Source organism: Somniosus microcephalus, chromosome 18, assembly GCF_052327205.1.
Source record: "Somniosus microcephalus isolate GS21.2 chromosome 18, FLI_Smic_1.0, whole genome shotgun sequence".
Lineage (NCBI taxonomy): Eukaryota > Metazoa > Chordata > Chondrichthyes > Squaliformes > Somniosidae > Somniosus > Somniosus microcephalus.
The window spans coordinates 68,300,215-68,327,352 of record NC_141004.1 but is presented as its reverse complement, the minus strand read 5'-3'; the positions used below and the strand labels follow the sequence as shown (position 1 = coordinate 68,327,352).

General features: G+C 46.9%; 1 protein-coding gene across 2 annotated transcripts in view; it reads right to left on the bottom strand.

Annotated features, from left to right (window-relative positions):
- Window positions 1-27,138, bottom strand: part of LOC147105348 (bile acid receptor-like) — a 166,422-nt gene that overhangs the window by 91,351 nt on the left and 47,933 nt on the right. For both annotated transcript variants that reach the window (XM_086011628.1, XM_086011627.1), the window contains exon 2: window positions 10,122-10,266. In XM_086011628.1, the coding sequence (XP_085867754.1) occupies window positions 10,122-10,218 (97 nt within the window). In that variant the 5' untranslated portion in view covers window positions 10,219-10,266. The remainder of the gene's footprint in view (window positions 1-10,121; window positions 10,267-27,138) is intronic.

Genomic DNA, 27,138 nt, shown 5'->3' with positions numbered 1-27,138 from the left:
GCCTGCTCCGCCATTCAATAAGATCATGGCTGATCTGATCCTAACCGCCAATCCACTATCACAGAACCATCTCCTGAATCTAACAGAATTAGACACACGAAATAGGAGCAGGATCAGGCTACACGGCCCCTGGGCCCGCTCCGCTACCCACAGGGCCATGACCGATCCGAACCTAGACTCATGTCCAAATTCCTGCCCGCTCCCCGTAACCCTTAATTCCCTTTACTTCTAGGAAACTGTCTATTTCTGTTTTAAATTTATGTAATGATGTAGCTTCTACAGCTTTTTGGGGCAGCATATTCCATGGACCTACCACCCTCTGAGTGAAGTAGTTCCTTCTCATCTCAGTTTTGAAAGAGCAGCCCCTTATTCTAAGACTATGCCCCCTAGTTCTAGTTTCACCCATCATCGGGAACATCTTCCCCGCATCCACCCGATCCAACCCCTTCACAATCTTATATGTTTCAATAAGATCGCCTCTCATTCTTCTGAACTCCAATGAGTAGAGTCCCAATCTACTCAACCTCTCCTCATATGTCCATCCCCTCATCCCCGGGATTAACCGAGTGAACCTTCTTTGTACTGACTCGAGAGCAAGTGTGTCCTTTCTTAAGTATGGACACCAAAACTGTACGCAGTATTCCAGGTGCGGTCTCACCAATACCTTGTGCAACTGAATACCTTCTTAACCGCCTGCTGCACCTGCATGCTTACCTTCAGCGACTGGTGCACAAGGACACCCAGGTCTCATTGCACTTCCCCTTCTCCCAATCTATTGCCATTCAGATAATAATCTGCCTTCCTGTTTTTGCTACCAAAGTGGATAACCTCACATTTATCCACGTTATATTGCATCTGCCATGCTTCTGCCCAATCACCCAACCTGCCCAAATCATCCTGGAGTTTCTCGGCATCCTCCTCACAGCACACACGCCCACCCAACTTTGTGTCGTCTGCAAATTTGGAGATATTACATCTAGTTCCCTTGTCTAGATCATTAATATATATTGTGAATAGCTGGGGTCCAAGGACCGATCCCTGCGGTACCCCACTAGTCACTGCCTGCCACTCGGAAAAAGACCCGTTTATTCCAACTCTTTGCTTTCTGTCTGCCAACCAGTTCTCTATTCAAGTCAGTACCTTGCCCCGAATCCCATGTGCCTTACCTTTACACGCTAATCTCTTATGCGGGACCTTATCGAAAGCCTTCTGAAAGTCCAAATACACCACATTCACTGGTTCTCCCTTATTTATTTTACCAGTTACATCCTCAAAAAATTCCAGTAGATTAGTCAAGCACGATTTACGCTTTGTAAATCCATGTTGACTTTGACCGATCCTGTCACTGTTTTCCACGTGCTCTGCTATTACATCTTTTATAATGGACTCTAGCATTTTCCCCACTACCGATGTCAGGCTTACCGGTCTGTAATTCCCCGTTTTCTCTCTACCACCTTTTTGAATAGTGGGGTAACATTAGCTACCCTCCAATCCATGGGTACTGTTCCAGATTCCATCGAATGTTGGAAGATGATCAGGAATGCATCTACTATTTCTAGGGCCACTTCCTTAAGTACCCTAGGATGTAGATTATCAGGCCCTGGGGATTTATCGGCCTTCAATCCCATCAATTTCCTTAACACCATTTCCCTACAAATACTGATTTCTTTCAGTTCCTCCCTTTCATCAGACCCTAAGTTCCCCAACATCTCTGGGAGGTTATTTGTGTCCTCCTTTGTGAAGATAGAACCAAAATATGTATTTAATTCGTCTGCCATTTCTTTGTTCCCCATTATAAATTCCCCTGATTCTGACTGCAAGGGACCTACGCTTGACTTCACCAATCTTTTTCTCTTCACGTATCTATAAAAGCTTTTACAGTCAGTTTTTATGTTCCCTGCAAGCTTACTCTCATATTCTATTTTCCCCTTCTTAATTAATCCCTTTGTCCTCCTTTGTTGAATCCTAAACTGCTCCCAATCCTCAGGTTTACTGCTTTTTCTGGCCAATTTATATGTTCTCTCCTTGGATCTTATGCTATCCCTAATTTCCTTTGTTAGCCACGGTTGAGTCACCTTTTTTGTTTTATTTTTATGCCAAACTGGGATGAACAAATTCTGTGGTTCATCCATGCGGTCTTTGAATGTTTGCCATTGCCTATCTACCATCAACCCTTTGAGTGACATTCCCCAATCAATCCTACCCAATGCACGCCTCAGACCATCGTAGTTTCATTTAAATTCAGGACCCTAGTCTCTGAGTCAAAAGCTTCACTCTCCATCTTAATGAAGTATTCTATCATATTATGATCGCTCCGACCCCAGGGGCCTCGTACAACAAGATTGTTAATTAATCCTTTCTCGTTACATAATACCCAGTCTAAGATGGCCTGATCTCTGGTTGGTTCCTCGACATATTGGTCCAGGAAACCGTCCCGTAAACACTCCAGGAATTCCTTCTCCACAATATTGTTACTAATTTGGTTAGCCCAATTTATATGTAGATTAAAGTCACCCATGATGACTGCTGTGCCCTTATTGCACGCTTCTCTAATTTCCCTTTTAATGCCATCCCCAACCACCGCATTACTGTTTAGCGGTCTATATACCACTCCCACTAACGTTTTCTGCCCCTTGGTATTTCTCAGTTCTACCCATACAGATTCCACATCATAGCTAATATCCTTCCTTACAATTGTGTTAATCCCTTCTTTAACCAGCAATGCTACCCCACCTCCGTTTCCTTTTTGCCTATCTTTCCTGAATATTGAATACCCCTGGATGTTGAGTTGCCAGCCTTGGCCACCCTGGAGCCATGTTTCCGTAATCCCAATCAAATCATAATCGTTTACCTCTATTTGCGCAGCTAATTCATCCACCTTATTACGAATGCTCCTCGCATTAAGACACAAAGCCTTCAGGCTTGTTCTTTTAACGCTCTTAGACCTATTAGAATTATTATTTACTGTGGCCAAGTTTGATTTAAACTGTTGATTTCTCTGACTGCCATTTTTGTTTTTCTCCTTCCTATCTTTTTCTTTTATCCTTGTTTCCCTTTCCTCTGTCCCTCTGCTCAGGTTCCCAACCCCCTGCCATTTTAGTTTAAACCCTCCCCCAGAGCACTAACAAACACTCCCCCTAAGACATCAGTCCCGGCCCTGCCCAGGTGCAAACCGTCCGGTTTGAACTGGTCCCACCTCCCCCAGAACCGGTTCCAATGTCCCAGGAATTTGAATCCCTCTCCCTCACACCATTCCTCTAGCCACGTATTCATCTGAAATATCCTTCTATTTCTACTCTGACTAGCACGTGGCACTGGTAGCAATCCTGAGATTACTACCTTTGAGGTCCTATTTTTTAATTTACCTCCTAACTCCCTATATTCAGCTTTTAGGACCTCATTCCGTTTTTTACCTATATCGTTAGTGCCTATATGCACCACGACAACTGGCTGTTCACGCTCCCCTTCCAAAATGTTCTGCAGCCGCTCTGAGACATCCTTGACCCTTGCACCAGGGAGGCAACACACCATCCTGGAGTCTCGTTTGCGGCCGCAAAAACGCCTATCTATTCCCCTTACAATAGAATCCCCTATTACTATAGCTCTACCCCTCTTTTTCCTCCCGTCCTGTGCAGCAGAACCACCCCTGGTGCCAGGAAGTTGGCTGCTGCTGCCTTCCTCTGATAAGCCATCCCCCCCAACAGTGCTCAAAGTGGTGTATCTGTTTGAGAGGGGGATGTCCACAGGGGACCCCTGCACTACCTGCCTGTGCCTAGTACTCTGTCTGTTGGTCACCCATTCCCTTTCTGCCTGTCCAACCTTTGCCTGCGGTGTGACCAACTGATCAAACGTGCTATTCACGACGTCCTCAGCATTGCGAATCCAATCCAATGTGGTCTGCCAGTAGCTGCAACTGGACACACTTCCTGCACACATGGTTGTCAGGGACACAGGAAGAATGCCAAAGAGAGAGTCACAAAAAAGTATTAGTCACTTTATGCAGAAAGTCTGGAACCGAAATCCACTGCGATCATGTTACATTTAAATTACGGTTATCTTAAGGTAAAACTGTTTCTTTTTAAATCAAGAACATCAAATCAGTTTGAGCTGTGAAATGGGTGCAGTAATTATGGTACTAGGGCCTAGAAATTCATTGTAGCCACTTTTGGGGCGGTAAAGTCGGGCGGCCGCTAAAGTTTGCGCCCGCCGCCAAATCGAGGCCACTTCTCCGATATTCATTAGCTTCGCCCTAAGAGTTTGCTCGAGCGCTAAAACTGGCGCTGGATGCCTCTCTTTAGGCGCTAAGCCGGAGGTGCTGAGCGAGAGCGCCGAGGCCGGGTGCAGCGCAGGTGCGGCCATCTCGTGATTGACAGCAGACACCCTGGCGCTGGCCCGCTCTTAAGGGGGAAGGGTCGACTTTGTCTGCTGCCATGCCCTGGATAGTGGAGCCCTCCAGCTAGGCCTGAACACTGCTGCTGGACCCAAATAGCGCCTGAAGCCATGCAGAAGGCCCGTGAACGAGCGCAGCGCTTCTCAGAGCGTGATCTGAGTGTGCTGGTTGGTGGTGTGGAGAAGAGGCGCCATCTTTTGTACCCAGACAATGGCAGGAAGGCGCCGGTCCGCGCCTACCGGAGAGCCTGAAGGCATGTCGCCAGCAAGGTGTCAGCCAACAGCGAGGTCCCCAGGACCGGTGTCCAATGCCGCAAAAAGTTTAATGACCTCACGCGGATTGTCAGGGTGAGTACCCTTTCCAGTGACCTCCTCATCCTTGCATGTGCACCTCACATTATGGGCAAAGGGACCTGAAAGCCCTAATGGCCAGCCCTCATCCAGCAGCTATGGGACAGGCATGAACATCAATTGCACATTCTGCACTTAACACACTGGCCAAGCTATTCCACCATGAGAGGCAGTGCACACAAGATCAGGGCTACACACTGTACTTAGAGGCCGTCCTTTCTCTTGCAGGCCAAGCTGGCCAATAATAGGAAGAGCCGGACTGCGACCGGGGGAGGCCGACCCCAGATCCAGCCGCTCACCGAGCTGCAACATCGCGTGGAGCGCATCATGGGTGGCCGGGTGATTGGCCCTGTTGCATGTGGAGATGCCGACCCTGTTCTGGGCACCAATGGTAAGGACATCAACGTTTGGACCTCTCTCGTCCCACTTGCGCATCAGATCTACATCCTTTGCCACTGTCCGACCAATGCGCTGAATGCCACCACTCATGCATCCCTCGCTGACGCCCTCTCCTCACTCTAAAGATACTCTTGTGCCTTCCTGCTTTCAGATGGTGAGGAGGAGGTCCCTGAACTTGCCAGTGACAGCCCCTCAGAAGAGGAGGAGGAGGAGGAGCAAGAGGAAGACGGCCCATCAGGGGAACCCTCAGCCGTGGCAACCCATGCGAATGTAGGGGACACGTCTTCCCTGGAGGGGAGTGTGGCGGAAGTGTCGGAGGGGAGGGGAGCTCATGGGACCTGCGGCCTGCAGAAACGCGGGAGGGGGGTGCCAGCTCGGCGGCCTTCTCCCCAGAGGGGGGAAGGGTCGGAGGGGAGTCCAATTGCTGGGCCCAGCGGCGTCCAGCAACGCAGGAAGGGTCGGCCAGCTCGGCGGCCTTCTCCCCAGAGGGAGAGTCCGGCCTCCAGTCCGGAGATGGTCTTCGCCGAGGAGATGGAACGCCTCGAGGACTTGTCCGCGGACTCGGAGCGCTGGCACACGGAGCTCATGGGGGTAGTGGCACGGTTGCCTGAGGCCATCGAGTCCCTCTCTCGGAGTGTCACCGACGTCGAGGCCTCACAGGCCATCAGTTTGGCGGAATTCGGGGCAGAGCAGGCAGCGAGTCGGGCGGCATTCGGGGCAGCTCAGGCAGCGAGTGGGCAGCTGATCAGTGGTGCCGTGCAGTCACTGGGTGCTCTGATGAGGTCACTGAACAGGTCAACACGGGCACTCACTGCTGCCACACTCGCTGTGTTAGCCAGGCATCGCCAGGGCACCCGGCGCGCTGCAGCAGCACAGCGGTCTGTCCCTCGGCAGATTGGTGCGCATGCTGCAGTGCTGGCCCGGGCGAGTGCCAGTGTCTCAGGCGACCAGCGAGCGCCTGCCATCCGCCAGCTTGCCCCCATTCCTCCAGCCGCCACTGCCACTCCCCCAGTGGAGCTGCCAGGAGCTGCTGCAGTGACTGATGCTGGCCAGCCACAGCTGCAGCATTCAACAGCCGCCCGCTCGACGGCCAGACCTCGACTAGGCCGACCCCCAAGGGCATCTGCCGTCACGACATGTGCCCCTCTGGAGCCTGCCCCCAGCCTTGCAGCAGCCAATGGCCTTACTTTGAGGAGGAGCAGCAGGGCGGGCAGGGGCCACACAAAGATGGCCAAGGCATTGCCCTAGCGGGCCAAAAAGTCGAATGTGTGGCCAGTTGTGTTTGTTTTTTGAGGCCGAGAATTGGATGTTTGTTTTTTGAGGCCGAGAATTGGATGTTTGTTTTTTGAAGGCCGAGGATGTGATGTTTGTTTTTTACGAAGGCCGAGGATGAAGGCCATTTTAGTTGCACTGTTTTGTTAATCCTCTCCAGGTTGTGGGAGCGAGTAATGTGTTTGAGTGTTTTTTGGGGGTTTCATCTGTTTTTGGTTTTCATGTGGGAAGGGCCCTGAGTTTGTACAATAAAGCATTTTATTTATTAACATTGACCATGTTTGATCTTTGAAGTGTTTGTTGCCTTAACCGGCTGAGGGCTTGCGGAGCGGCTGCAATCATGTTCTTTCATTGGCACAAGCCATTCCCTGACAGGGGGCCTAGAAGTGACGTTCAATAAGCCGCCGACGGGCGGCCCTTGGACCTTGTGCCTCCCTCCTGGGCTGGTACTCCTCGTCCTCCTCCTCCTCATGCTCCTCCTGCTCCTCCTCTTGAGGTGGGGGGTCCAACGTGAGGTGGCAGTGCCTGAGTCCTGCGGATAGCCAGGTTGTGCAGCATGCAGCAAACAACGACGAATTGGGAGACTCGCTCCTGCGAATACTGGAGGGCTCCCCCGGAGCGATCGAGACAGCGGAACCGTTGCTTGAGGACGCCGATTGTTTGTTCTATGATGTTCCTAGTCACTTGATGGCTCTCGTTGTATGCCTCTTCAGCAGGGGTCGTGGGCGCGCGGAGCGGGGTCATGAGCCAGGTACACAAAGGATAGCCTTTGTCCCCGATAAGCCATCCTCTTGGGGGAGGCTGTGCCTGGAACATGTCAGCCACAATTGTCTGTCGCAGGATAAAGGCATCGTGGCTGCTGCCTGGAAAGCGGGCATTGACAGCTAGGATGCGCTGCCTGTGGTCACACACCAGCTGTACGTTGAGGGAATGGTAGCCCTTCCGGTTGCGATAATCCTCGGCATGCTCCAGAGGTGCCCGCAAAGCCACATGCGTGCAGTCAATGGCGCCCTGCACCATGGGGAAGCCCGCTATTCTTGCAAATCCCACTGCACGCTGCTGCTGCTTGTCCAGGGTCATGGGGAAGGAGATGAATTGATGTCTCCTTCTGAAAAGGGCTTCGGTCACCTGGCGGATGCAGCAATGCACGGCGAACTGGGAGATGTTAGCGATGTCCCCAGCAGCGGATTGGAAGGAGCCGGTGGCATAGAAGTTGAGAGCCACCGTCACCTTCACTGCCACCGACAGAGACGTCCTGCGCATCAGCTGTGGCTGCAGATCTCTCTGAAGCAGCTGGCAGATGTCTGCAACCACCTCCCTTCTGAATCGCAGCCTCCTTACACACATCGCGGCAGACATGGTCAGATAGGAGGACTGCTGGCGGTATACCCTGGGTGGGTAAGGCCTCAGTTGGCGACGCCTGTTGCCCCCTCTGCGTCTAGCCAGGGCTGCCACTCTCTCACGGCGTCTGTAAGCCCTTCTGGCATAAGGCTGAAAGTCAGCGTTGGCACCCAATGCAGCCCCCATTATATGCTGGCAAACAATGAGCTCTCAATGAAGGCAAAGATAATTGCTAAGCTCTGACCTGAGCCAAAAATACCTGTCCTAGTGTTGGTCCAAACCAGTAAGCTCTCCTCCTTGGTCTCTCTCCAAAAAACCGTTGCACAAGAGTGAATGCTGCAAAATGGCTGGCCTTTATAGTGCAGGGTAAGTGCCCTTTAATTAGCGCTCCCCGCGGCCCGCCTTGGCTGTGTACTGTTCCACTTCACAGTCGTTAGGGCCGCCCGGCGCACAATGGCCCGGCGCGAGTGAAGTTCCGGTTCGGGGCGCACAAAGGGCGTTGCACTAGTAAATGACGTCATGATCTGCACGCTAAGACTTTGCGCTGGCGCTAAATGTGTACTGAAGTTGGGGCGAGGCGCAGATCGCGCTGCGCCCGGGCGCTAAGCGCCTAGCGCTCGAGATCTACTCCTCCTAAGGCGCTAACGGCTGGCGCGCCCAACTGAATTTCTAGGCCTAGAGGTTTTGAGTTTAAATCCCAGCATGGCAAGTTTTGAAACTGAATCCAATAAATCTGGTCATTTATGGGTGAGTACGAGAAAAATTGGTTCGGAAAGTTGCCATTTCACTGAAATCCTTCAGGGAAAAGAGTTATCATTCCACCCAGCCTGGCCTACACATAACTCTAGTCTACACTGTGTGGTTAACTTTTAATACTCCCTAAAGTAGCCTAGCAAGCCACTCAGTTTACAACTAGGGTTATGCATTATGCGACTGACCTGCCACTCACCGAAAACAATTTTTTTAAAAATGAGACAACAGTGAAGCAAATTTACTAGTATTTATAGTTACCAGTATTGATAGTTAGTGGCCTAGAAATGTGGATGCACGGGGAACTCAGGGAACGATCCATGCACCTGAACAGTGAGGTCCAAGGCATCGCTGATATTGGGCCTCGGGTCTCATTGCAATGGAGCCGGCATGCTACAACATCCTGCCAGCGAAGAGTAGAGTACAGAAAAATTGGGCTGCTGCTAGCGTTGCTGTGGCCTTCAGGTAAGTGAGTCCGGGTCGGGGATGGGGGGCTTGATCAACGCAGGAATGGGGTCGGGGCCGCCATCCGCTATGGGTCAGGATTGAGTCAGGGAGTCTGAAGTTGCGGAGGCCAGAGGTCGGGATTGGGCCGAGGGTCGGGATTGAGCCAAGGGTCGGGATTGGGCCCGGGTTTGGGAGCAACGTTCCCCTGAGGTCCCACGCAGGATGCTCACAGGCCGTTGCCGCTGGAAGAGATACCGCACATGCGCGGCCGTGCAGCAAATTTAACAGGACCGCGCACAAAAAAAATTAGAGGGAACATTGGTTGGCAGAGGAGCCCAGGGGGCTGGTGGAAGATCTGGGGTCAGGAATGGCACCGATCGGGAGGGTGGTTATATGTGGAATGAGGACGAACGCTCCTGCTCTTCTCACCTCCACATTCAAGTGAGTTACTTCACTTCTTGGTTGGCAGGCAATCTCTGATTTTCCTGAGTGCAACCTGTGATGGTGATGGAGATGGTTGCCTCAGGGAAAACCAATCTTGGAAGGGGACCTAAAGCTGCCGTTAGGCATATGCAAAGGATTTAACACCTGCTTCAGGTGTTAAATCCTTTGCATATGCCTAAATTAAAGGATGCCTCTTGTTTGTCCTTACCCAATATGGTGGGCACCACACTTCTTACCCATCATTTTGGGAGCACGGTGGCATAGTGGTTAGCACTGTTGCCTCACAGCGCAAGGGACCCGGGTTCAAATCCGGCCTCGGGCGACTGTCTGTGTGGAGTTTGCACATTCTCCCTGTGTCTGCGTGGGTTTCCTCCGGGTGCTCCGGTTTCCTCCCACAGTCCAAAGATGTGCGGGTTAGGTTGATTTGGCTAAGATAAATTGACCCTTAGTGTTAGGGGATTAAATACGTGGGGTTACGGGGATAGGGTGGGATATGTGTCGGTGCAGGCTCGATGGGCTGAAATGGCCTCTATCTGCACTGTGGGGATTCTGTGATTCTGTGATCTTAGATGTCCGCACAACACCCAAAGAATTCTCTTGGTAGGGTTTTGCCTAAAACGTTCAGAAGAACTGCACTATAACAGAAACATATCCCTTAATGGACATATCTAGCCTTTTTACCTTCCATTTACAACAAATGTAGCTGAACTGTGAAGAGTTCGACATACCGTAAAGCTGGGGTGGTTCCGCAAGGCAGTATCCATCTGCGAGCGCTAAGTGGCTGTGTGCAGCCATGTTGGCCTCTGACCCTGTCCAGTGTTTCATTTATGCACTTTATTATTCAGATCTTTTGATAAAACTCCTTGATGGGCACTGAAAAAAGAGGAAAGCCAGTTATAACAAACTTAATTATTCAAAATTGAAATGCGAATGTGAAAATGTGAACACTAGTATCTAAAATTTCAAGCAGTGTACCCTGCATTATACCTGCCTATCTGGAAGTTCAACAAAAAAAATCAACATTAATGGTTTCATCCCAATCTCTGGAATTTACAAATAAAAAGGTTACTTATAATGAGGCATGTATTTGCTAAGAACAGATTCTAATAAATAACTATAGGATGTGAGCTACACAACAAATTTCTGCAAATTTATTGAGAAATGGAATGTAATTACATCTCAAACAAGTGGCAGGACTTTTTTGCATTTTTCATTTCATTCCAATGGGGGAATATTTTAATCATGGCAATAATCAGTTTAGAATCACTTTTTCTTATTTATGTTATACAGTTGTTTTGTAAAACCTTATCTTATTATGCCCAAGGTTACAGTCTTGTTCATTATTGTATTCCTGATTGATTACAGATTGCATTCAATTGGAATTTGATTTAATTCCAATTTGACTTTGTTGCCACAAAAATACCACCAGCAGTAGTAAGAGAACTTTTTCCAAAAAATGTATTTAATTATTTACGGGATGTGAGCGTCACTGGCAAGGCCAGCATTTATTGCCCATACCTAATTGCTCTTGAGAAGGTGGTGGTGAGTCACCTTCTTGACCCGCTGCAGTCCGTGTGGTGAAGGGACTCCCACAGTGCTGTTAGGGAGGGAGTTCCAGGATTTTGACCCATTGACGGTGAAGGAACGGCGACATACTTCCAAGTCAGGATGGGGTGTGACTTGGAGGGGAACTTGGAGGTGGTGGTGTTCCCATGCACCTGCTGCCCTTGTCCTTCTAGGTGGAAGAGGTCGCAGGTTTGGGAGGTGCTGCCGAAGAAGCCTTGGCGAGTTGCTGCAGTGCATCTTGTAGCTGGTACACACTGCAGACATGGTACACCGGTGGTGGAGGGAGTGAATGTTTAAGGTGGTGGCCAGGTTACCAATCTAGCGGGCTGCTTTGTCCTGGATGGTGTTGAGCTTCTTGAGTGCTGTTGAAGCTGCACTCATCCAGAAAAGTGGAGAGTATTCCATCACACTCCTGACTTGTGCCTTGTAGATGGTTGAAAGGTTTTGGGAAGTCAGAGGGTGAGCCACTCGCTGCAAAATACCCAACCTTTGACCTGCTCTTGTAGCTACAGTATTTATCTGACTGGTCCAGTTACGTATCTGATCAATGGTGGCTACCAGAATGCTGATGGTGCGGGATTCGACAATGATAATGCCATTGAATGTCATGGGGAGGTGCTTAGACTCTCTTTTGTTGGAGATGGTCATTGTCTGGCACATGTGTGGCGTGAATGTTACTTGCCACTTATCAGCTCAAGCCTGGATGTTGTCCAGGTCTTGCTGCATGCGGGCACGGACTGCTTCATTATCTGAGGAATTGCAAATGGAACTCTGAATGGGACTTTAGACTTCATATAGACTGGATAAATCAAATTGGCAAAGGTACTCTGGAGGACAAGTTCATGGAATGCATGTGGGGCTGTTTCCTAGAACAATATGTCATGGAACCAACCAGGGAACAGGCTATTTTAGATCTTTTACTGTGTAATGAGACAGGGTTAATTAGCATTCTCATAGTAAAGGATCCTCTTGGGCAGAGTGATCATAATATGATAGAATTTCACGTTAATTTTGAGAGTGATTTGCCTAAGTCCGAAACTAGAGCCTTAAACTTAAATAAAGCCAATTACATAGGTATGAGGGGCGAGTTGGCTAAGGCAGATTGGAAAAATAGATTAAAAGGTATGGCAGTAGGTAAGCAGTGGCTAGCATTTAAAGAAATATTTCATAATTCTCAACAAAAAACATTCCATTGAGAAACAAAAACTCCACTGGAAAAGTGATCCAACTGTGGCTAACTAAAGAAGTTAAGGATAGCATTAGATTGAAAGAAGAAGCTTATAATTTTGCAAAGAATAATAGTAAGCCTGAGGATTGGGAGAGTTTCAGAAGCCTGCAAAGGTTGACCAAAAAATTGATGGAAAGGGAAAAAATAGAATGAGAGAAAACTAGCAAGAAATATAAAAGCAGATTGTAAGAGTTTCTACAAGTATGTAAGCAGGAAAAGAGTAGTAAAAGTAAACATTGGTCCCTTAGAGGCTGAGACAGGAGAAATTATTATTGGGAATAAGGAAATGGCAGAAATGTTAAACAAATATTTTGTATCTGTCTTCACAGTAGAAGACACAAAAAGCAGACCGAAAATGGTGTGGAACCAAGGGTCTAATGAGGGTGAAGAACTTAATGTAATTAATATAAGTAGAGAAAAAGTACTAGAGAAACTAATGGGACTAAAAGCCAACAAATCCCCTGGACCTGTCGGCCTACATCCTAGGGTTCTAAAAGAGGTGGCTGAAGAGATAGCAGATGCATTGGTTTTGGTCTTCCAAAATTCCCTAGATTCTGGAATGGTCCCAGCGGATTGGAAGGTCACAAATGTAACACTGCTATTCAATAAAGGAGGGAGAGAAAAAACAGGGAACTACAGGCCAGTTAGCCTGACATCAGTCGTCGGGAAAATGCTGGAATCCATTGTTAAGGAAGTGGTATCAGGGCACTTAGAAAATCATAACATGATTAGGCAGAGTCAACATAGTTTTATGAAAGGGAAATCGTGTTTGACAAATTTATTAGAGTTTTTTGAGGAGGTAACTAGCAGGATAGATAAAGGGGAACCAGTGGATGTAGTATATTTGGATTTCCAAAAGACATTCGATAAGGTGCCACATAAAAGGTTATTACACAAGATACGGGCTCATGGGGTTGGGGGATAGAGGATTGGTTAATGGACAGAAAACAGAGAGTAGGGATAAATGGATCTTTTTCAGGTTAGCAGGCTGTAACTAATGGGGTGCCACAAGGATCAGTGTTGGGGCCTCAGCTATTTACAATCTATATTAATGACCTAGATGAAGGGACCGAGTACCATGTTTGCTAATGATACAAAGCTAGGTGGGACAGTAAGCTGTGAGGAGAACACAAAAGGGCTGGATTTTACTCACCGAGACGTGTTGGGGGCTCGACTGCTGCCTTCCGGGTTCTAGTCCCACCCCCAGCGATGTTCAACACACAGACACTATTTTCCCCTGATTGGCCTGGTTAAGCCCGTCCTGCGGGCTTTCTGGTCAATGAAGGGAAAGCCGTTATCAGATGACGTCAGTTGATGACGCTTCATCTGCTGGTTTCCTTAAAAGCACATGAGCCATAAATTTTGACAGATGATTTGACAGTGTTTGACAGCATTGAGGTGCTGTCAAACACTGACAATCACTGTACACAGGTGAGCCCTTGAACTCAGGCTCTCCAGTGACTCTCTCCTTAGGATGAAACAGATGGCAGCTGCAGGTGAGTGTACAGAAGCGATCTGTCACTTCTCCCATTGAGTTGAGACCACACAAACACTTCAAAGCTTGTCACCTACAGAAAAATCTAAACACATTAAAAATGACTTTCCCAATATTTCCTTACCTCTGATACTCACTAGTGTCCCATTGCATCCTTCACATCACTTCTGCAGCTGTCACCTATACACCAACATAACAACAGACCCACATCACGTCTCACTTACCCTGGCGGGGTTCCCCGATGTCGGGAAACCCGCAGCAGAAGTCTAAAAATTGGAAAAAGCCTCTTAACTGCCTGTTAACTACCTGTTAACAGCTGCCTGTTAACTACCTGTTAACAGGCAGTTAAGTGGCTATAATCCTCTTCCCGCTGCTAGGAGTCGAGTCCCTGCGCAAATCGGGGACCCAACTCCCGGGAAGATTGGTTGGAGGTGGGTTGGGAGCAGGTTCAAGCCTCCAACAACCACAATCATCTTCCTTTGTGCTAAGTATGACTCGAGCCAGTGAAGAGTTTACCCCCTGATCACCATTGACTTCAATTTTACTAGTGCTCCTTTGTCCACCCGGTTAAATTCTGCCATGATGTCAAGGGCAGTCACTCTCGCCTCATTTCTGGAATTCAGCTCTTTTGTCCATATTTGGACCAAGGCTGTAATGAGGTCTGGAGGCCCATGGTCTTGCGCATCGGTGAGCAGGTTATTGGTGAGTAAGTGCTGCTTGATAGCACTTACCATTACTTTGCTGATGATTGAGAGTAGACTGACAGGGTGGTAATTGGCTGGTTTGGATTCGTCCTGCTTTTTGTGGGCAAGACATACCTGGGCAATTTTTCACTTTGCCAGATGGATGCCAGTGTTCTAGCTGTACTGGAACAGTTTGGTTAAATGTGCGGCTAGTTTGGGAGCACAAGGCTTCAGCACTACAGCCAGGGTGTTGTCGGGGTCCATAGCCTTTGCTGTATCCAGTGTGCTCAGTCATTTCTTGATATCACGTGAAGTGAATCAAATTGGCTGAAGATTGGCATCTGTGATAGTGGGGACCTCGGGAGGAGGCCGAGATGGATCATTCACTCTGCACTTGTGACTGGAGATGTTTGCAAATGCTTGAGCCTTGTCTTTTGTACTCACATGCTCGGCCACCTCCTTCCCTTAGTTGTTCAATTGTCCACCACCATTCATGACTGGATGTGGCAGGACTGCAAAGCTTTGATCTTATCTGTTGGTTGTGGGATCACTTAGCTCCGTTTATAGCATACTGCTTCTGTTGTTTAGCATGTAAGTAGTCCTGTGTTGTAGCTTCACCAGGTTGGCACCTCATTTTTAGGTATGCCTTGTACTGATACTGGCATGCTCTTTCACACTCCTCATTGAACCAGGGCTGGTCACGTGGTTTGATGGTAATGGTAGAGTGAGGGATATGCCAGGCCATGAGGTTACAGATTGTGGTGGAATATAATTCTGCTGCTGCTGATGGCCCACAGTGTCTCATGGATGTCCAGTTTCGAGTTGCCAGAGCTGTTCTGAATTTAAGACATTTAGCACGGTGGTAGGGTTCCTCAGTGTGAAGACAGGACTTTGTCTCCACAAGGACTGTATGATGGTCACTCCTAGCAATACTGTCATGGACAGATGCATCTGTGACAGGTAGATTGGTGAGGCCGAGGTCAAATAGGCTTTTCCCTCCTGTTGGTTCTCTCACCACCCGGCGAAAGCCCAATCTGCCAGTTTTGTCCTTCAGGACTCGACCAGCTCATTCAGTTATGGTGACACTAAGGCACTCTTGGTGATTGATATTGAAGTACCCCACCCAGAGTATGTTCTCTGCCCTTGCTACCCTCAGTGCTTCTTCCAAGTTGTTTTCAATATGGAGAAGTACTGATTCATCAACTGAGGCGGGGCGGTAGGTGGCAATCAGCAGGAGGTTTCCTTGCCTATGTTTGACCAGATGCCATGAGACTTCATGGGGTCCAGAGTGGGCTGCCCGCCATATTGGTAAAGGGTGAAGTATAGGTGTCCAGGGCTCGCGCCTGAAACAGATGTTAGCCCCTTTGCATATTCAAATAAGGGGCTCAACACCTGTTTCAAGTCCACTTCCCGAATCTGGACTGCCCTGAACACAGCTGGTGCCGGGTCTGCTGCTTTTAAGATACCCAAGTTTACCTAAAGGGACTGCAGGAGGTCACTACCATACTAACTTGAATGTGAATCCAAGGAGGTGCAGGAGTGCTCCTCCTAGCTCTACAGCAGTCCCGGAGACTGTTGGCGGCACCTGCTTGGCTCCCGCCCAAACACCTCCCACCTCCTCCCCCCCCATCGCCTACCACCCTTTCCCGATCGTTCACGTGCCTCCCATCCTCCCAATACCTACCTGAGGGATACTTCCAGGGACACAGTGGCCTAAAACTTAAATCCGCTACGCCAGTGAGCTGCCGAGGAATGCACAGCAGGAGTCCGCAGTATGCCAGTCTAGTTTAAATGAGGCCAGATATCGAGTGTGCCTCAGGATAGCCGTTCCAATGCAGGGATCACTTCCTGCACCCAGTTTGCACCGGCAAGCCGGCGCTATCCAATTTCACCCCCTTGGTCTGTATGCCGCATCTACTCATCGAAAATATTCACTGAGCCACAAGAGGAGCCTGCTGGTTCTTATTCTAACCCTGACACCCGGACATGCATAACTTCAACTGTAGATGTACATGCATGACCAACCCCAGACCCCCCGACCCCCCTCCCCAGTCATGGTACTGTTCAGCAAAAGTGAAGTACTACACTAATTAATCCCTTAAGGATACTAACGTTATAAATGTTCAGTCTGGGCTCTGCTTTCTTACTTCAGTGCCCATGTTTACATTGCACAATCTCACAGCGATAAACTTCGACAGTTCCGTGTACCCAAAGTACCCTTTGTTACTTTCTAAATTTATACTTTTTGTGCTCATTATGGTGATAGATGTCATTGCTGGGAAATGGAAATGTTCTTTTCTCACCCAGTATCTGCAATGTAAGGTCAGGTATAGCTTCATGTCAAGTGAAGCTCCCGCTACACTCTGCAACTTGAGAATAGCACCCACTGCTGTACTAGTGTGACATTTCAATTTTCCACATCAGCCATCCTTATGTCCTTTCTGATTGAGATTGCCAGCTTAGTAACAGTTTATGCCAAATTACAAACACTTTTGTGCTGTGGGTTTACGCCCTTTAGGAACACGGCTGAGGCTGCCAAGACCGAAAGGAATTTATAGCCAGCAATCTGGACTCGATATCATCCCAGGACTTACAGGTAAAAGGACAGGGTGCAACCCTATTCCACTGCTCAGTCCCTGGAGTCATCTATAATATATTGCAAAACGTACACAGGTTACATACTCATGTCAAGATTCCTAAGTTAAAATATCCACACTGGCCTGTTATGTTTCCCTGTGACACCAATAGATGGCATTCTAACAGGCATTTCAATGTTAATTTTATGATTTGCTTGTCATTGCTTCCTGTCGCACCATCACATGGTGCTTTATTATTTGACACCACAAATCTGTCAAAATATTTTCTGAAAAAAGTCTTGCGCACTATTTTTTCTCAATATCTGAAATTTTTAATGTCCAAAATAAGGTTTTAAACAGATAATTTACATACAGAAATATGATTAAATTTATCAATTGAATTGTCTTTTGTGTCTTTTAATGTGCAGTATACCCAATTTCCCAGGATGCTTTTAATGGATGAACTGCTTGAATATTTTGCTTCAGTTATAAGCAATTTCTGCTTTTATTTTCTTGAAGAAGATCTAGAGCACAAATTTGAAAGGTTTATTCAGGTAAAGTCTATAGCGATTTTTTTGAACACAGTCTGTGCATGCTTGCATGTGTGAGAAAGAGAGAAAAGGAAGGCAACTTGTACTGATTACACAACTGTTGTAGCTTTTGTTTTGAGTTCTACAAACTTCAGAATGCAAATTAAGCAGAGAGACAGAGTGCCTAACTTCATCCTAATTTCATTATTCTTTCAAAAATTTACTTGCAAGGAAGACTCTAATTATCTACCTTTTTTTTGTTAACAAAAATGTAAACATACTCATTATTGGCCCTTATGAGACAGAGATAGAGAGATAGAAAGATAGAGAGGGACAGGGCATCTTTTCTCATCCTAATTTGAGTTCTTTAAAAAAAGCAAGTTGAATTTTGAACATAAACAAAGCATCTTTGAGGGGAAACAGCAGGGGAGGGGGCAAGGAGGGAAACAGGTTGAGTGAGGGTGAGGGGCCCTCTGGCCTCTCATTAAACACTCTAGTGGGAGTGAGTGGCAATAAGGGGGAGTGGATGGAATGTTGTGAGTGACAGCAGAATGAGTATAAGGAAGGATATAAGAGCTGAGTGGGTAATTCAAAGGGGAAGATTGGGATAGTGATGGGAATGAATAAGGATAGCAATGGGAGTGATGGCATCATGAAAAATAAAAGGGGTAGTGTGAAGTTGAAAGGGTGGAGGATGCAATGGAAGTGAGCGAGTGATGGGAGGAAGAAATGGGAAAAGAGCCACTGAGGGCTGCAGACCACATTTGCTCCACAAAACTCATCAGAAAATGTAGGCTGCAGCCCTTGGCAGATCCTGTTTGCACCACACCACGCCATGCCGCACCACACCACGCCATGCCGCACCACACCACACCGCGCCACACCATGTCACGCCGAGCCACACCACACCATGCCACGCCACACCATGCCATTCCACACCACACCACACCGCACCATGTCACACCGAGCCACATCACACCACACCGCACCACAGCATGTCACGCTGAGCCACACCACACCATGCCACGCCACACCATGCCATTCCACACCACGCCATGCTGCACCGAGCCACTCCATGCCCCTGAAAGAAGAAAAGTAAAAAAGTACAGAACAAGAAGCAGAAGAGAACACAAAATAAGTAAAAATAAGAGTTAGAAAGAGTGATGTATAAGAGAGGAAAAAGAGATACACAGAAGCAAAAGAGGAGAGACAGAGATAAACACTCATAATTAAATCAGACTGTTCCTCCCTTTCCTCTCCAAGGTCCTTGAACATGCATCACCTCCCAAATCCGTACCTATCTTTCATGGAATTCCATGTTTGAATCCGGCCAATTAGGCTTCTGCCCCGCCACAGCACCGAGACGGCTCTTATCAAAGTCACAAATGGCATCCTATGTGACTGTGACTGTGGTAAACTATCCTTCCTCATCCTTCTGCAGCCTTTAACACGGTTGACCACACCATCCACCTCCAACGCCTCTCCACCATCGTCCAGCTGCGTGGGACTGCACTCGCCTGGTTCCATTCTTATCTATCCAATCATAGCCAGAGAATCACCTGCAATGGCTTCTCTTCCCGCTCCCGCATCGTTACCTCTGGTGTTCCCCAAAGATTTATCCTTGACCCCTGCTATTTCTTGTCTACATGCTGCCCCTCGGTGGCATCATCCAACGACAGCGCCAGTCTCCACATGTACATTGATGATACCAAGCTCTACCTCACCACCACCTCTCTCGACCCCTCCACTGCCTCTAAATTGTCAGACTGTTTGTCCAACATCCAGTACTGGGTGAGCAGAAATTTCCTCCAACTAAATATTGGGAAGACCAAAGACCATCAGCTTGCCCCTCCTGTCAGCCAGCCTGCCTTCTTGCCACCAGTTTTCTCTCCTATCTACCAGATTTTCCTTCTCTCTACCAGTTACCCTCTTCTTGTCTATCAGTTTCCCCTCCTGTCCACCAGTTGCCCCTCCCCTGATCAACAGGTTGCCTTTCTGTCCACTGGTTTCTCTTCCTGTCCAGCAATTTTCTCTTTCTTCATCCAGTTTTTCCTCCTGTCCACGTGTTTGAATATGACTTACCATCTTTGGACCAGAATTCAATAAAAATTAAAGGGGGCTAAATTCGGTTGATTTGCGCCTCCCGTTAGGGCGCAAATCAAATAGCGCCTGGGCGCGGCGCTGCTAACGCCTCCCGCAAAATTCAGCGCCCCGGCCCAGGCGCTACCCAATTATTACCCCAAAGGCTTTTAAAAACTGCACAGTCGGTATGATTATGGGTCTTGACTAATGGAAAGAGGAACTGGTGGTCTGGAGTTATTGCGGTGGGAGGGTGGCGGCAGTGGAAATTCTATGGCAAGGCCATTTATACCAGTGGTCATACATATTTTATTATTATTAAGAAACCTAGATAAAGAGCAAATAAAATAGGACAGCATCGAGGTTGAACAGAATAGGAGAGAAATCAGGAAGCAGAGAAAATAACTTATGTTTCTATAATTCCTTTCATGTTTACTGGAGGCTTCACAGTCATTTACTTACTTTTGAAGTGTAGTCACTCTTGTTATGTAGGCAAGCTCAGCAGCCAATTTATTTAAAGTAAGGTGCCATAAGCAGCAAAAGAGATAAACAACCAGCTAATCTGTTTTTGGTGACATTGGTTGAGGCAAAATGTTAAGCAGGCCAGTGTGAGAACTTTCTGCTCTTCTTAAAATGCTGTCGTAGGCAGGGCCAGAGTTCAGCATCTCCGCTGAAAGGAGGCACTTTCAACCACACAGCCCCCTCTCAGGACTGCACTGAAATGTCAGACTGGGTTATATACTCAAAACCTGGAGTGAGGTTTGAACCCTCAACCTTCTAGCCTTGGAAAGGAAACTGTTGCCAATGAGCCAAACTGATACAGTAGTGGCTATTATATCAAGAGATAAATACATCGAAATCATTCCTGGGTGAAACCAACCCCAGATTTGGGTCTGATCTGTTACCATTTCAGAATTAGAATGTCCATGTTATTTATAGCAATTGAAGTAAGGATTTCGGGATCATTTCAATCTTTACTATGAATTGGCTACAAGTGATTTGCTCAGTGACTCACTGTTTCTAACTTCACTCACAGGAAGTGATGGAGTTAATTTACTGAAAGTCATTGACACTGTTTTTCACATTCCAAGTTCTGAGAATTAAATGTCTGAGCCTTGGTTTTTGATCTTTAGTGCATGGAAGGAATGAAGCAATCTGTTCAAAAGCACATTTCATTTTTTTTCTTTTTAATAAATATATAAGCATTGCCAGATGCTTCAGACTTGGAGACTCTGTTATATAACAGTACAACGCAAAGTCCTGCCAAGTAATTTCTATCTTCGTTGAGAAATGAACTGTAGAAAATATAGGAGTAGGATTTCTCACCAGTTCAAAGTAGCTCCTTTCACTAAACTGATAGCTTGAGTTTGATACATAGGGGTAAAAATTGAATTTCACTGTGTAAAACGGGCACATTGAGGGCCAATTTTAGAGACTAACGTCCCGCTCCCAAAGGACACCTGATCAATGTTGCCCGTGATTTTTTTTGGATGGGCGATCCCTTTAAGGGGCTGCGTGGCCCAGTCACAGTTTCGCTCATGGGCTGTGCGGGACCGGTAGAGAGCTGCGCGGCCGCGTAGCTTAGAGGGAACGTTGCACCTGATAGGTGTTCAAACCAACATTGGGTCGGGTCATTTTTCAGGCGTTCCTGATGGCCACCTAAAACAGACATTAAGCCATTAGTGAGAGCCTAACGCCTGTTTTAGGTCCCCTCTGCTAAACTGGATATTGCAGTCGGTCCTGCTCTGCTCAGGATTTAAACTTTAAAAAATTAATGCTACTGTGGAGCTAGGAAGAACAGGGTTTCCCCCCTGACTCCACAGTAAACCGATCGGCCAATCCCCCCGCTGCCGCTCCATGCCCCTTTCCCGTACTTACCTTCAGGCCGCTGTCGGTGAGGCGATCAACTCAGTATTCAGTTCCTTTCTTTTCTTCACATGGGTTAGCTGCCTGTGGAGACTTGACAGGCTCACTCAATTCAAATAACGTTTTTTGTGGAATTGGGGGGAGGGAGAAATTCAACTCACGGCCGCCTGTGTTGCACCTGAATTGGGCGGAGTGTAAAACAGGCTGCCGATCTGTTATCGCCTGTTTTGTGCTCCGCGTGTGGTGCCCATTTCATGCCTGAAATATCCATAAAGGAATTTCAGCCACATAGTCTCCATTGTTACACCTTCATCTCCCAAAACGAAGTATAATGAGGGAGATGGTGCTGTCCACACAAGCTGAGAAAACTTGCAGCTCCTCACAAAAGCAATGGGGTAGAAATTTGTCTTAAGCGGTAGCGCAAAACAGGCAATAACAGATCGGCAGCCTGTTTTACACTCCACCCAATTCAGGGGCAACACAGGCGACCGGGAGTTGAATTTCTTCCCCCTCATTCCACAAAAAACATTATTTGAATGTAGCTACAGGAAATGAATGAATCCTAATAAACGGGATATACAACTCCAGTATAAATAATAAGTTGATCAATGAACTTGGGTAAAGCTAGAAGAGAACATGAGGCCAACATTCCTACCTTTGTTGAGTTTAGCAAAACGTATAAAGTGCTAACAGAGAATTTAGTCTGAAGCAACAATGACAACTTACTATATACAGCACCTTGAATGCAGCAAAATGTCCCAAGGAGTTTCACAGAGCAGCTGATGAGACACCAAGGAGAAATTCCTAGTAGAGATAGGGGAGGTGATTGAAGGTGTTGACAAAGAAATAGATTTTGAAGATGCTTTTGAAGATGGGAGAGATGTGGCAAGATGAAGACATTTAGAAAGAGAATTCCATGGCCAAGATGGCCGAATGTTTTGCTGCTAATGGTGGAGCAGAGGGAGGAGGGTATAAGCTGGAAGATTTCAGAGGTAGAGTGGACCAAGGCCATGGAAGAACTCATAAATGAGGACAAGGATTTTGACATCATTGTGTGGCACTTCCATTAGCAGTGACTGAGACTACTTTCTTAAAGACCACAGGATTCAATCTTGCTAAGATCACTACTCTCACCCCAGCTGCTCAGTAACTCAGAACTTCATTGAAGACCACAGCCTGTATTAGAAGTATTTATATATGGAATTAGCTCAATGCAGTGCTGAGGTAATGGAGCTGTCACTGGAGTGATGGAGCCCATCATCTTAATTTTCCTGATCTCTTTGAATACTGTCAAACTGCAAATTACACTGGTGCTGTCAACAAGATAACTCATCCAGCAGAATGCTATATTTGATATATAAAAACACCAAAAGTTGACCTTATTGTATCTTTAATGGGATGCCAACATTCTTGTCTTTGCTGTATTTAGTGAAAAAGTAAGAAGCACTAACATTTGTGTTTAGCACTGTTCAAGGGTTTACCGAGGAACTCATGTCGCATTTTATGGTCCAGAAGAGTTTGCTCTGAGTTCCCTGCTCTTTCCACTGTAGATAATATGAAGAAAGATGCCTCAAGTATAACATTATAAAATTTGCTGATAATATCAAGTGACCATGTGATCGAGAGTATTCAGAATAATCCAGATAAATTAAGGGGATGGGCTAAGGGATGGTAGATGGGTTTTCCAGTAAGTGTAGTAATAATCACACCAGAACAAAAAGTAGAAAAATAATAATAAACGAAGGGTGACCTGTGGCTTCACCACACTTGCTTTACGTGGGAGCAATTTTAACCATTTGACATCCCCCCAATATTACTCTCTGTTGACTTCAATGGAGATTAAAATTGGGGCAGGGGGGTGCGGCAGGAAACCAGAGTTGCACCTGATCCCGTCAGTTTCTCGAGGGTGGGTTAGGTAAAAAATTGCCCACGTTTGTGCTTTATGAGTAACATAGTAGTATACTTAAGTTTTAACTATTTCAGTTGGCTAACAAGTAACATTATTACCCAATTACAACGTGAGAATTATGCCATATGAAATAGCTGCTAGGATTATTCATCTCCCATGTTCTAATTAATTTAATTTAAATCAAATATCAGATTTTTGAAGTAATTATTATAATTAGCTTAACTATCTTCTGTTTCATTTTCTGTCTATTTCTGGGGGAGGCTGTTGGTGGGGGTGAATATTCTTTATTGAACAATAGGTGATGATGCTATCATCAGGCGATCTGGCTCAGTGAGCTTCGCAGAAGAGGGACCTGATTTAGCACACACTGTGGAAATGACAAGCATCATGGACCGTTTCTCAGTTAATGACTCTCCCCACTGATAATAATTCAGCCCCTTCACTCTTCACTCTGTCAGTTTCTGTAACTTCTCTCATCCAATTCATCCTGTCCAGAAAAGTACATTCAAAAAATTGACAGAAAAAAAACCAAATGGATGTTAAAACGAATGAACAGACACAGAAAAAAAAGTTTATTAAAAAAAAACTTTTCAAGGAAGTGTTGATGGTGAGGTACACCCTCTAAAATGGGTCCTAATGATGGGGTGCCCTCATTAAAAGGGATCCTAATGGTCAAGTCCTCTCTTTTATAATTTTCAGAATGTGGGCGCCACTGGAAAGACATTATTGCACATATTGATTGCACATCCCTAGTTGCCCTTGAGAAGGTGGTGATGGGCCTTCCCACTTTAAAAGGGCCTGACCTTGAGATTCCCTCTTTAAAAAAAGTACTAATTCTGAAATTCTCTCTTTAAAAGAGATCCCGATAGTGAATTTCTGTCTTTAAAATGACTAGGTCCCCTCTTTGAAAGGGATCTTGATGGTGAGACTCTTTAAAATTAGTTCAGATTTTAAAATGGTGCAATACCCTCCAGACAAAATCTCAATACAGGGAAATGACGAGAATGTACAGCCTTAACCATAGAGCATTTTATTGCCATGGCAACTCATCAGATTCTAACTCTCAGAAAGATAAAGGTGCCTTTTTCCTCTTTCCCAAGTCCAGAACTCAGTTTCAAAAATCTATTTATTTGAAAATGAAGCACTCTAGAAATTGTTTCAAGTTTCAAGCCTGGATGAGGACAATTCAGAATTTTATACGGGCACATTGTGTGAAAGAATATTGCTTAACCCACTCTTACATACGTGTAAATGAGCACATGTCAAAGGGTTTAGAAATAATAAAATACTTCCAATGTTGAGGCAAGTACCTGTGTGGCCTTATTCTATGGTGATAACAATAAAGATGAATTTACATATCTAAAATTAATACAGGGTTTTTAATAATACTAAAAAAATGAAGGCACTCCCCCAATCAATTATGATGTAGGACAAAGCCACACATTTCAGATGTCAGCCGTGGCTCAGTGGAAGCACTCTCGCCTCTGAGTCAGAACGTTATGGGTTTAGCCTTGGGTACATAGTCTCGGCTGACACTTCAGTGCAGTACTGAGGGAGTGCTGCACTGTCAGGGGAGCCATCTTTCGGGTGAAATGTTAAATCAATGCCCTGTCTGCCCTCTCAAGTGGGTCTAAAAGATCCCACCACACTATTCAAAGATGAGCTTGGGAGTTCTCCCCGGTGTCCTGGACAATATTTATCCCTCAACCACATCACAAAAACAGATTATGAGCTTGTCATTACCTCATTTCTGTTTGTGGGACCTTACTGTGCACAAATTGGCTGCAGCATTTCCTACATCACAACAGTGACTACACTTCAGAAGTACTTCATTGGCTGCAAAAGTGCTTTGGGATGACCTGAGGTCATGAAAGGCGCTATATAAATGCAAGTCCTTTCTTTCTTTCCAGGAAGATTCTTACTGACCTCAGCCAGTGAGGCAGTGCAGACACTACAATTATCTTCAGTGTGCTTGGGTTAGAGAGGAGCAAAATCTGCTGGGATCTCCAGTCCTGAATGAAATTGCATCCCAATATGAGTAACTGCCTGCAGAAGAAGAAGGGATTTATTTGTGGTGAAAAAGTCACAAGGAAAGGGGAATAAAATTCAATAAGTTCTTTGGACAGTTACCAACAAATTATAGTCACTTGACAATAAAAATCCGTAGGAACCTGTAGCCCCCTTTCCCATTCCACAAAAGTATTTATCCCTACGCTGACTGAGATCTAATCTTTAAAATATTTTCCACTTTAATGTTAACCTCTGTTAACCAGATTCAAATCTCATCGGATTGGCTGCTGGCTGAGGTTTGGTCAAACCAACATTCTGTATGGCTGATGGATGCATTTTGAATGTTGCATTTCACGGGAATTAATGTCACAAAGGAATATGCAGCACAATATTTATCATCCAAACTAACAGAGGCTTTGCAGGAGTCATGGATGGGGAACGTGGAATCATGGTCAGCACCAGGAGAGCCATGCTGGAGAGCTATAGGGGGAAAAATTTGGTTGCTTTGCGCCTCCCGTTAGTGCCCTAAGAGGGTGCTAATGGGGCGCAAAGCAACTAAGTGCCCGGCCACAACATCGACAACGCCTCCTGGGAAATTCAGCAGGAGATTAGCAGCTGCGCTAACCGTTAGCGCCCTGCGGTGCCGTGCGCAGCACCCCACTGGCATCCCGGTGGCGATCTTTGGTAGCGCCCCCTGACTTACCGCCGGACGCTATGTCCGACAGGGTCAGGGGGGCCTACCTGCGGCCAGGGTGGCGTTATTTAAAGGCGAGGTGCTGGGCGGCCATTTTTGTTGCTGGCTGCCTGCCAGCACAGGCCTCCGCTCCCATCCCCGGCCTCCTGACCCGCCCCCCCGCATCCCGCAGCGTGCCGGCTGCGCTCCACGAGCCCGGCACTTCTCTTGAGTGCCAGGCTCTTTTGCCGGCACTCCGATCCCCGGTGGCCCAGCTGAGCCCCGGGTCGCGCCGCGCAAGGCCCCTCCCCTTTAAGAAGGGGAGGAAGGCCTGCAATACCGCAACACGTAGCGCCGCGATATTCCCTCGCTGTGCCCCAAGAGGGAGGCAGGATGCTTCCAGTAGCGCCCCGCTTCCCTCTTGGAGTGCTACCATTCAATTTTGGCCGTGGGGGTGCTAATTTTTCCGGGGCGCTAAAAGGTCAGAAATGGGGATGTTCGCTGATGACTGCACAGTGTTCAGTGCCATTCACAACTCCTCAGATAATGAAGCAGTCCATGCCTGCATGCAACAAAACCTGGACGACGTTCAGGCTTGGGCTGATAAGTGGCAGGTAACATTCGCGCCACAGAAGTACCAGGCAATGACTATCTCCAGCAAGCGAGAGCCTAACCACCTCCCCTTGACATTCAATGGCATTACCATCGCCGAATCCTCCACCATCACTCCCCAAAGCCTTTCCACCATCTGCAAGGCACAAGTAAGGAGTGTGATGGAATACTCTCCACTTGCCTGGATGAGTGTGTTAAATCCGTGAATCTTGATGTATGGTGTCCTTCAAGAAATAGACAGAGACTGCAGAGGAACAATCAACAGGTGTTTACTGGATGAGGGTTACTCTAAAACTAACAGTACAGATCCCTACTCAGGGTTATATACAGGTGTGGTCACTGCCGGTACTACAGTATGCAGGAGCTGTAAAAAGTAGTTCTCCCCTTAAAAGTACATACACTACAATTCCTCCCCTTTTAGATTAACAGTACCATAACATTCATTTAACAATTAACACTTATAACATGCAACATTAACTGAAAATAGTCCATTTATAAATTCAGTCTTTGGGGCGGCT